Here is an 11,633-nt window from a genome sequence, read left to right as displayed (position 1 = left end):
AAATCTAACCTTAGTTGATCCGCCATGCCGCTAATGCTCCTCATCGTCCACGATAAGTCATTGACAACAACCGCATCTTAGACAAAAACGACCCAACATGGGCATCGATCTTTGCTGGAGAGCTGCAAATAATACTAAACTTTGTGAAGAACGTTGCAGTAGCAGGGGTTTCTCCAATTTGTTCGTTCGCCATTTTGCCTGTGCAAAGTGATGAATCAATTTTGGACTAAGTACCTCGTCATTTGGTCTGCTTCCAAGTGGCTGATGACTCAAAGGCCGAAGTGGAGAATTTTGCTGGGTGAGGACCTGGATGCCGAGCTGCAATGATTGTTGAACTTTGTAGTTCTTTAGAGACCTGCAAGGAATCAATTTCAGAGGACCCGGGGTGGCTAACCCAGCGAGGTCGCTCCGATGCTTAATTTAGTAAACTAGTAGTAAATCGCGAACTTAAAAATCATAAAAGTATGAAAGCTAGAATGTGCTTACTTGCCCCCCCTATGTCATTGGGGTTGGTGCCTTTATATATGCATTGTTTGATGTGTGCTTCACGCACCGCATCCGAGATTTCCGAGAGGTCGCCTAAGTGGTCTGAGATTCCCGGAGGCAACCGCCGTGCACATTGACCACCCTCCGGAACATTCGGTACGTGGGCCAACTTCCAAGGATCGTGGGAGTGTTGGGATATGCATGCCAAATTTGTTGGTGAGCATGTCTCGTAGGTTGCCACCTGGACCTCAATTAGGCCGGCACGCCCTCGAGGGAGGTCGCTCCTTGCGGCGAGGTCACTTCGGCCAGTGACGGGGTGCTGCAGGTCGGCCTTAGACGAGGTGCTTCTAGCCGACCTGAGTTGTGGTCGAGGTCGCTAGATCGGCGCTTGTGCCAGGTCGCCAAGTCGCCAATTCGGCGCCTATGCTAGGTTGCCAGGTCGCCAGGTCGAGACACCATCATCTTGGCTAAGGTAAATTGTCACCTAAGTGGTTCTGGGTGTCACCCAATTGTTCCAAGATGCCACATGTCACAATGTCATTGGAGGGCCAAATCCCTCATCATCACAAAGTATTAGCACCAAATTTTGTAAAGGAATGTTGCAGCAGCAATATTTCTCCGACTCCAATTGCCATTTTGCCTCTTCAAAGAATACACAGTAAGAGAAGTACAGAAGAGTTGGATTTTCGAATGGGAAAGGAAATTTTTTGGAGACTTCACTGATTTTTTGGGGGAAAGGGGATTTTTTGGTGGATGCACCAGATTTTTGAATGCAAAAAAAGATTTATTGGGTAAAATGATTTTACCATTATACCCTCAAACTATTAAAGAAACATAGATACAATGGGGTTATGCATATAAATTTAAATATATCGAATCAAGTCATATTTGAATTTGATCCGATTAAATAATCAGTATAAAGATTAAATTTGAATTCGACTATTTATTTGATTGAAATAGCTGAATTCGATTCATTTAAGTTGGATCTCGAATTCAGAATCAAATTTCCGAATACCGCTTATAGGCCTATCCAAATCGGCCAACGTGCATTGCACTTTATCCTTAAAACAACCTTAAACCGCTAAGCCATCTTAATTCTTATGTTAATAACTGATATAAAATAGGATTTATTAAATTTAGTATGTACATGTAACCTAAATACATATTTATGTTTAAAATTTTAAAATAATAATTTTTAAAATTAATATTTTATAAACTAATGAAATAAATAATCTATCACCCAAAGATGAGTTCAATCTCAAGAAATTTATACAAATAAATTATTACTAATAGAATAATTATTTAATACTTATATATAAATCATTAATTAATAATTTCATTTACATTAGATTAAATATAAACATAATATTAAGTAGAATCTATCAAATCTATTAATCAACATTTATATCAAAAAAATGTTTTTATTTTTAGAAAAATTATAGAAACAAAAATGTTAGTAATTGAATAACTATTTTAGTAATTAAAAATTACAAATTTGCATATGATATGTATCTTAGAAAATTTTAATGGATTTGATATATTTTAAATTGAGATTATATATTTTTATAAATTATTAATTGATATTTTAAATTATTTTTTTGAATTTAATCATTGGTTGACTTTTTTGTTAATGTAAAAAAGTAAAAATAAATAAATAGAAAATAATTGATATAATATTAAAATATAATATGTGCATATATTGTGTGTGTTGGACTCTTGATTAATGTATTATCAGCACAATTGTATGACATTTTTATATCCTGCTATATTAATTGTAATTTATTTTTTAATATATACCATTAAAATATTATTTTATATGTATTTATACATTATTTTTGGTTATTTAATTTTAAATTTAGTATTATTAATGTATTTATAAAATTTATATGTATTTTTATATTGTATCCATTTTTTTTTGTCCAATACAATACTTTGATCCTTGAATGCAAGTTATACAAAACTGAAGCGACATAGACCATTGAATTACACTAATCCATGCCTGGAATGCAAAATTAGAGAAAACACAAAGTAAAAGTGAATAGCAAAAAGTGTTCAAGCGCTTTCTAACATCTTCATCGTGACTTTTACTATTCAATAGTGTTCAAAAGTTATAGAAGATAGCAAAGCACATGAATCGTGGATTCATTGTATTAAAAGCCACTTTGCTTCTAGATTGCTAACCTGTCAAGCTGCATCATCTCTGTGACCTAGACCTTGCAAGGTTTTTAAAACAGAACTGGACAACGAACCGGTCATGGGTCTGGTTTTTGGATCGAACGGTTCAACTGTTCGAACTAAATAGGTGACCCGTTTTGATAAAAATATTTAAAAAAATAAAAAAACGGCCAAAATTATTGGACGGTTTGAACAGTTTGACCGACTGAATAAACAGTTTACTAATCAAATCAATGGTTTTTAACGAAATAACAGTTTTGGAATAAAACAGAACCGATCAATCGATTTTTGATTTTTCCAATCTGACCAGCCAGTTCGATCCGATTTTAAAAACCATGTGAAGTAGTACCATGAATGCACAGCTGGTTACTTGTCTCTACCTCTCATGGAGCTTTCAACGAACACACTACTGCAGCTTGCGTAATTGAACAAACATAGGGATTTTTGAAAGCTTTTGATGGCTTATGAGCTTTCATTTTTCTCCCTTCGTAATCCTACAAATTGATTGTATCGTTTAAATCCCCAATTAAGACCCAACTTTGAGTTTGCAAAAGTTGATATCTTTGTTATCTGCTCCTCAACGGTTTTGTCATGTATACGTGCACTGAAAACTTTAGTTATTTTAGCTGGCTTTGATTGAACCTAATAGAACCAAACAAATTAATACTTGCCAGCGCTTGCTAGGGTGCAAAATAATCAATCTGAAACGAAACCTGAAGAGCTGAAGTCTGTGGAGGAAGATTTGATAGGTTAAGCAAGTGGTCTAATGTTCAATCTTCATCATAATTGATTAAATTTTAACATAAGTTATGAGTATTTTTGTACTTATTCACACTTAAAGTCAGATACCCTTTTGCATAAAGGGGCGTGTAGAAGAATAAAAATCTATCTCACACACACACAAAAACAGGTGTAGATGTTGATGAGAACGATTGTTTTGTGGTTACTGGATGGTTTAACTACTAGCTCAAGCTAAGAAGGACCTAATATTGTTTTGACATTAAGGCTTCGTTTGTTTGTGATACAAATGTCAAACTGGGGTATTTATGTATTTTGGTTCACATTTGTTTGAAATATAAAAAATGTGATGATTATCAGAGTTAAAATGTATTTTCTGACAGTTTTGTACTCTGAAAAGAGAATATACCTATTTTTTTTATACAATTTTGTGTTCTTTTGATAATTAACTTTTTAATCAAAATTAATGCACTGGAGCATAAGATAGTTGAAGCATTTAATGATGGACCAACACTTTTGTACCGATTTCAAACAAACAAGATGAATGCAAAAACAGTTTAAAATGTGAACATTGCTTATATTCATAAACAAAAAAATGGGTAAATATGTAGTGTACATATTTACATTTGCATTACAACCAAATGCAGCTTAAACATTCCCTAAACAAAAAGCGTGAATTGGTAAGTTGAATGGCTCATTCAGGTGCCTGGTGTGTACAATTTTGTCTCCAGTTAATGCGGGCGGGTGGATTTTATCATCTGATGTGACCTTGTTGAATTTTACGTTAAGACAGTTTGGGTTGGGAGGTGCCCTATAATTGCACAATTGATCTGTCCGCTAATATTGCAGAGCTCTTCTCCATGGAAGATAAAAAAGATGTTGACATGATGATCACTTGAAAAAATTATGGGTCCATTTGAAAATTATGGGTCTATTTGTCGAGTCTTCTTTGAAGATCTTTCTGGCTTTTCAAAGACTGTTAAACCAAAAAAGAAAAACAATATTTTCTTCTCTGGTAATGAAAGATGGGAAGTCAGAAAGATCCACATTTTAAAAAATTTGAGAAAGTCTAAAACTACCAAAAATCTGAAAGCTTCAAACCATCTTTCCGTATCTAAAATCTTTTATTTAATAGAGCGGTAGACCAGGCTAGTTACTTTAGGCTGTGTTTGGAAACAATGCAATTAAGTGTGAATATGAATATGTAGAATGTAAAGCGGTTCATATAAATTGTAAAGTTGGGTTAGTTTTGCATTCACAAATTTACCTTCTTACCAAACATACTTTTAGCCGTAATGGATGCAAACACGAATTCCAATAAAGTGTATATATATATATATTTTTTATTATCAAAAAGCCCACTTGAATGCAAATTTACTTCTTTTTTATTAATGTAATTTTATATTTTACAATCAATGTAAATATGTATTGAAAAATGTATTTTCTGTCATTTGTCAATACATAAATGTAATGTTGCCAAACACGCAAAAGTAAACCAAAATACAAATTTACCCTAAACCAGGATTTACACTCCATTTGCATCGTTTCCAAACGCAGCCTTAAAGACAAGACCAATGTTTCTTCTCTGGTTTAAGTAACAATGGCTTTAACATCAAATGCACTAAATCACTAATTGATCTCATAATATAAGTCTTATTGCAATTCTGAACTCCATAATCAGTCTTTGAATTTGACCTATAATCCTCCATTAAAGATACACCTTTCTCCTTTCAATACGACCAAAACATAAATTAATCTCTGCTAATTAAGACCACCCTTACTAATGCCCAAGCACATCCAACGAATTAAACAGACAATTTGAAAGATTAATATAATTAACCCTAGAGTTATAAATCCTGGGATAATAGAAGACAGCTGAAGGCCCTGCAGCAAGACGTGAAAGCAAACGCCCATGCTAATTACTGTGGAGACTTCTGACTCTGAGCAAGCAAACGCCATGAACAATAAATAGTAACACTACCTGCTATCTAGCTAGAAGGAAGCCTGAATATGGAGCAGTTATCAAGTCATCATCTTGGCATCCAGAGCCATTACAGTGCTTAGATTCATGGGGCGCATGTAATCAGTTGATCCCGCCAGGATCTGTTGAACAATAATCCGGTTTGCTCTCTCACTTGGATGGAATGGATCCCAAAATGCATAGACATCTCTGTTGGGGCACAGATTTGAGGCAGCCGTGCAAAGTCCTATCCCATTGTAAGGCCCTTGTCCACAGCATGCTATCTTTGATGTAACAAAACCTGGTTCAAGTTAAATGTTAAGGAAAAGAGTATAAATCAACCATGAACTGTGTTCTTACACTTTTTCTGGGTCATTTAGTCAGAAACCATGGTTTCTTCTGAAGAAAAGTAAGAAGCAAGAATTTTGATTTTCTTTTGTGTCTGGGTCATTTACTTAACACCCATATACAACTTGGGTTGGGTTTGTCCGAACCTAACCCTAACCCAATCCGAAAAAGTCAGCTGAACCCAACCCTAATCCAATCTGAAAAAGTCAGGTTGGGTTGGGTCAGGTTGATGCTTGGATTAGGGTTAAGGTTGAAATTTATGAATCCGACTTTACTTCGGGTTAGATTAGGGTTAACCCCTCAGACAATCCGACCTAATCCAAACCCGACTCTGTAGTACATATCATACATTGATTTATTTAGATGCATGATAGTTATATAGCTACCACCACATACTATCATTTATTTCATTTAAGACAATTGATTTACTTAATCCTAATTGGAAATATTAAAACCTTGATAACATATTTTATGTTTTCTGAATATTTTATTTTTTATCTCATCTCTATTGTTTGTTACCCATAGCTTGCTGCCCATAAAAAAAGATCTATTATAAGTCATCATAATAAATTATAGTCTTTTCAAACACTTTTTTTTTTTCTGAATTTTATCTTTAAAAAACCAATAAAAACATCAACAAACAAATACTAATTAAAATATAGGATTAATATATGTAATAAAAGTTGAGTTAAGATTTAAAGGGATGGGAAGAAGGTTGGGTTGGGCCTAACGCGAAGTTGACTTTGGATTGGGGATTTAAAACTTAGGGTTGGACTATGGTTGGCTCAACCCAACCTAACCCAGCCTGACTTGCAGCCCTAATTTCACATATTTACACCAAAACCTACCCTATATTTTGTGTGTGACTAAGACACCCCTTATAGATTTTTTTTTTTTGAAAATAAATATAAACATTACTCAAACACAAAAAAAAAAAAAAATACAGAACTAAGGAAAGCGAGAAAGAGACCACTAATAGTTTGCAACTACTTTACTTTTCATTGTTTTTATTAGGCAGAGTAAGAAACAACATTTGGACCCTAATGTCTCAAAAGAAAATAAATAAAATATCAATTTTACCCATGGCTTTTGTTTCTAAAAATAAAGGGTTGATATAAGAGCTGTTAAGGGTGTTTTCGAAACTATAGTGTTAGGATCTATTACGTGCACAACTGTATATAGCCGTACTATATATAAATGACGAGTTAACACACTAGTGTTTCATACACATGCGCCTTTATGGATAATGGGTCCACATTAGATTCAGCAATGGCTAGACCGATCCATGGACAGGTGGGTGGTCCAAGAAATTAAATTGCAGTCCAAATCCAACCTGGCCCAGCGCATAGAAAGCAGCAGAAGAAGGGCCAAACCCCACATTAATTTATATACAAACTTTATGGAATTAGACCAAACGTAAGTAGCCACTAAGCCCAACCATTCTCAAACGTACCAAATGCTTGTGGGTTACTGATGAAATCCATGTGCATCCGATTTGTATTTGCAGCAATGAAGACGTCTGAACCGATTTCAGAGTTGAGTTGCTTTATAATCTCAGTCAGTTGAGGGTTGAACAAGCCAGCAGCTCGTTGCAGCTCCACTACACATTCACCATTCACACTACGCGTGGCTAGCTCAGCTGGGACACAGCCCATGGGCCCAGTTCCCGTCACAAGAACCCTACGTGCTCCTAGTTCATACAGTCTCTGCATTAATACACAATACACAGAATGTCAGACGTTCAATAAAAGTAATTCTTCTTGAATGTGGTGGCTCTTAAAATTTTGGTCACATGATAGGATATGCGTTGGGAACATCTTCCATGAGAACGGGAGATCCCATTACAAGAATGGGATTTGTTCCTCACACATCGACATCTGACAGGTACATCCACCGTGCATTGGGAATATCTCTCGTGAATAATAGCTTATAAGTATGAGAGATGTTCCCAATGCATGGTAGGATATGCATGTGAGGCACCCTGTGTAAGGAGCAGATCCGATCTCTTGTGCATTAAACCACTGTCTGATTTTAGGGTAATTGTCAAAAACTCACCATGAGTTTTCAGCATTTCTCTTAAACTCATCATAACTTTTCAAAATGTCTAAAACTCACCATGTCACTAACTTGGCGTTAAAGTGACTAACGGCTGTTAATATATTACCATTTTAACTTTCAAAGAAAATATAAAATATATACATATATTTTAATATTTAGACATGTAAAAAAGGAAAAAGTTCAAAAAATATTTTCAAATATAAAATACATAAAAACACAAAAAATTGCAAAAAATTATAGAAATTGCACAAAAAATAAAAAATTATTTTCAAATTATAGATATAGAAATTAAAAAACAAAATCAGAAAATAAAAATTGTAGAAAAAACAACAAAAATTATAGAAAAACACAAAAATTGCAAATAAATAACAAAAAAATATAGGAAATTTTATAGATTGTAGAAAATAGAAAATGTAAAAAAACAGAAGTTATAAAAAAATATTAGAAATTGTAACAAAACACTAAAAATGTAAAAAAAGAAAATTGAAAAATGAAAAAGACCCTTTTCCTCTAACTCGCCATTCAAGGGTGATTTGGTCATAAAAAATGTTATTTATGCTGATGTGGACACCACTGTTAAGAAACATTAATGGTGCACTAACAGAAGGTGTGTTTTGGAAAATAAAAGCTTAATGGCATGGTGAGTTTTAGACGTTTTAAAAAGTTGTGGTGAGTTTAAGAGATGCTGAAAACTCATAGTGAGTTTTAGACAATTTCCCTTGATTTTATCATTTATTAAATAAACAGTAAAAATCATAAATGATTGGATTTTTGTGCATCAGACATTTAGGGAAATGTCAAATTCTTATTTTCCCCATGCCCGGACATTTTTTGAAATGAAATGCATATATTGCACACTTTTATGGGATATTAATCCGAAGTGGAAAATAAAAAAAAATGTTTAAAGTAATGCCCACCCAAATAACAAAAGCAAGAAACATTTAAAGGAAAGTTGTGTGGGACCAACTTTACTGGTTCAACCATGAATATACCACACGTCAGCAGGATGTGTGGGACCTGTGTAATTGAAACTGACGTGGCCTACCACAGAATTGGGATCTGCTCCTCACAGGAGCACACCTCACGCCAACGTCACAGCCACATCTCACCCTGGATTGGGAACATCTCCTAATGTCCAGCCAGAACACGCTGTGTGGCGCGCATTGTGGAGCAGATTCAGACTCATTGGCACTGTAGAGGGTTGATTTGAACACGATAGAGTTATGGGATTCGTTCCCTTCTATAAATGCACGGTAGTTGGCTATGAATGCTTTAATGGTGCATGCAGAAACCGGGCAAGCAGATATAACTCGTATTAAATCTCTCTCTCCCTCTCCCTCTCCCTTTCTCTCTGCTTGCGTACGAAGAGGACCCAGCTTGCTCACAAGAACAAAAAACAAGATGCCTATGAACAGAGTAAAGCGAGAACTCCATGAAAGCACAGAGTAGAGCTGAGTGTGCATGAGTGCATGCATATGATGCAAATCCAAATTAAGGAAGACATTATTACCGCTAAAACTTTCTTGTACTCAGAGATGACAAAGCGAACATAATCTGGGAGAGAGTATTGGCGAGATCTTGCCGAGAACGGCACCAAGTAGTAGTTGTTAACGAAATCATTGCCACCAAGGGTGATGAGGACGAGCGCCTGGTTCACAAGTTGCTGTGTCTGTTCTTCTCCAATCATCTGACTTACACGTCGCTGGTATTGTTGGAAGTACTGCAATTGTTGGTTGATCCTGATGATGCTTACCTGCAATTAATCGTTGAATTTTAATTTACATTTACTGGGACCTGGGTTAGTGCAATGTCAGTTTATCAAATAACAACAGATTTGGTGAATCTGTTTGATATATCATTAATGCTGCTTACAAATTGGATTCCTGTGTCATTCAGAACTCCGACCCCAGCAGAAGCAAAGTTGGCACCAACTAGTAGTTTCTCTCCTCTGAGCTCTGGGCTCAGGTAGGGTAGTGTAGACTCCTCACCAATTGCCTCACCTGATGATAGGACATATATATATACAACCAACAGTGTCAAAACTCAAAAGTAGTTTTCTAATGCAAAGCATCATCCAGATTCCAGACATGAAGTTAGCAGAATGAAGTAAGAGGAAACTAAGCTTTGGAGACTGACTGATAATGTCTGGGATGTTGAGGCCATTAGAGAAGCGGCCGGTGGGTCGATGAGTTGGGTAGTCGATGCCATAAGGATAGGAGTCGGCACGAGCAGTGGTGGCCAGGTAATTGTTGTTGCCATTGTCAACAAGCGAATCACCAAACACAAAGAATGCACGGGCCTCAGCCTGTGGAGCAAGAGTGCACAGAGTTACTGCCAGGCCTACCACCACCAGGGAGGCAACAAGAAGAGGAAGACACTCCATGGAGAGATGGTTGTAGACAAGCAATAATCTTGGGACAGAATTTCCAATTCTATGTTCTAACTACTCTCTTCGCTCATTTAGTAATATTGAAGGCTAGGGCTGTGGCAGACTTTATATAGAATTGTTGCTAGCTGCAAGGTAATATGTAGTGGACAAAATTAATGGCCTCCGTCTAGCTACCACCAAAAGAGTGAGAAATGAGGACCAAGGAAAACCAAAGTAATCTAACTCAGCAATTCATGCGAGTTTGTCCTGTTTGGTTGGTACATGGGTTAGTTCTCTAGCATGGTTTTGTGGGGCATTTGGGTTACTTCCTTTAGATCCTGTTTTCACATTGGCTAACCACTGATGGGTGTGAAAATCTCATCAAGCCTATTAAGCAATTGTTTGGAACTCTAACATGCTTTAGTGGGGCATTTGGGTTACTTTCTTTAATTCCTGTTTTCAACTAACCACTGATGCGTGTGAGAATCCCATTTAGCAATTGTTTGAAACTCTACCATGGTTTAGTGGGTCATTTGGGTTACTTCGGCTTTCTTGACGCGTCTTTTCGCATGGTCTGTCTTCTATTTACAAGCCCAGTATACTGCAATTCAGTCTTTTTTTCATTTGGTTTGCAGCAGATCTAGCCACTAAAAGTCGATGCATCGAAAAGATGTGATAAATTCAAGTCAGGCAATTTTTGGAAAGCTCCAATTAGAGCTTTTGTTTTTTTTTTTATTTGTCTTCACATGGAAAGATGCACGGAAATACACGCCTTAACCAAACAGGTTTCAGATCGACTGCTTAGATCTTAATGCAAAAGTTCAATGCGTCTTTTAACTGTCAAAACTGCCAGAAGATCTTCCCAAAAAAACTTATCAAACGACCCCAATTCCTGTTTCACATTGACTAACCACTGATGGGTGTGAGAATCTAGTTAATCCCATTTAGAAATTGTTTGAAACTCTAGCATGGTTAGTGGGGGCATTTGGGTTACTTTCTTAAATTCCTGTTTTCACATTGGCTAACCACTGGTAGGTGTAGGAATCTCATTAAGCCTATTTAGCTGTTATTTGGAACAAAAGATGCTTTTCATCGACCATATGCAGATGGTGATAGTATATTTGCCATACCCAGATCTAACTCATAAGTAGTTTATACGTATTTCATCTCCAATTCATAAATGTATTGGTTTGTGTTGGTTTGTGTTGTTGCTTCTCTCATTTAATCATTAATGCACTCTCTCCCATATCATCATCAGCAACACCCAAATCACCATCAAATCGTAAAGATGATGATAATGACTAATAACTGTATATAAATTCGGCAACAACCATGAAATTTAAACTCCAATTAACAGTGTTGGTAATAGTAGTAATTAGGGTATTTCATCACAGAAATTAATAAAAATGATTAAAACATATATAGATACTAGCAATAGTACTGAAAGCTAAACCTCTCTACTACCTTTAAAAAAACTTACTATGTTAAAGTTAAAAGGGG

At 35.8% G+C, this 11,633-nt stretch overlaps 1 protein-coding gene across 1 annotated transcript; it reads right to left on the bottom strand.

Moving 5' to 3' along the window:
* Positions 1-5,032: 5,032 nt before the first annotated feature.
* LOC148865164 (GDSL esterase/lipase At5g33370-like) lies at positions 5,033-10,563 on the bottom strand. Its single transcript, XM_088976921.1, has 5 exons — positions 9,902-10,563; positions 9,638-9,765; positions 9,276-9,518; positions 7,161-7,413; positions 5,033-5,660 (listed from the first exon to the last, which is right to left on the bottom strand). The coding sequence occupies exons 1-5, from the start codon at positions 10,146-10,148 to the stop codon at positions 5,422-5,424; spliced, it is 1,110 nt and encodes a 369-aa protein (XP_088833047.1). The 5' UTR covers positions 10,149-10,563; the 3' UTR covers positions 5,033-5,421.
* Positions 10,564-11,633: the final 1,070 nt, after the last annotated feature.

This window comes from Nelumbo lutea, chromosome 3 (genome assembly GCF_056320005.1).
Source record: "Nelumbo lutea isolate HS-2025 chromosome 3, American lotus-T2T, whole genome shotgun sequence".
Taxonomy (NCBI): domain Eukaryota; kingdom Viridiplantae; phylum Streptophyta; class Magnoliopsida; order Proteales; family Nelumbonaceae; genus Nelumbo; species Nelumbo lutea.
The sequence above is the reverse complement of the archived record's forward strand: the minus strand, read 5'-3'. Positions and strand labels throughout refer to the sequence as shown.

What these genes read in the sequence shown, in the direction of transcription:
- LOC148865164 (XM_088976921.1), bottom strand. Translation starts at nt 10,148, where the DNA reads ATGGAGTGTCTTCCTCTTCTTGTTGCCTCCCTGGTGGTGGTAGGCCTG. An exon ending in ATGACACAGGAATCCAATTT is followed by an intron (nt 9,519 to 9,637) that starts GTAAGCAGCATT and finishes GATTAATTGCAG; the next exon opens with GTAAGCATCATCAGGATCAA. An exon ending in CAGTAACCCACAAGCATTTG is followed by an intron (nt 5,661 to 7,160) that starts GTACGTTTGAGA and finishes AACTTGAACCAG; the next exon opens with GTTTTGTTACATCAAAGATA.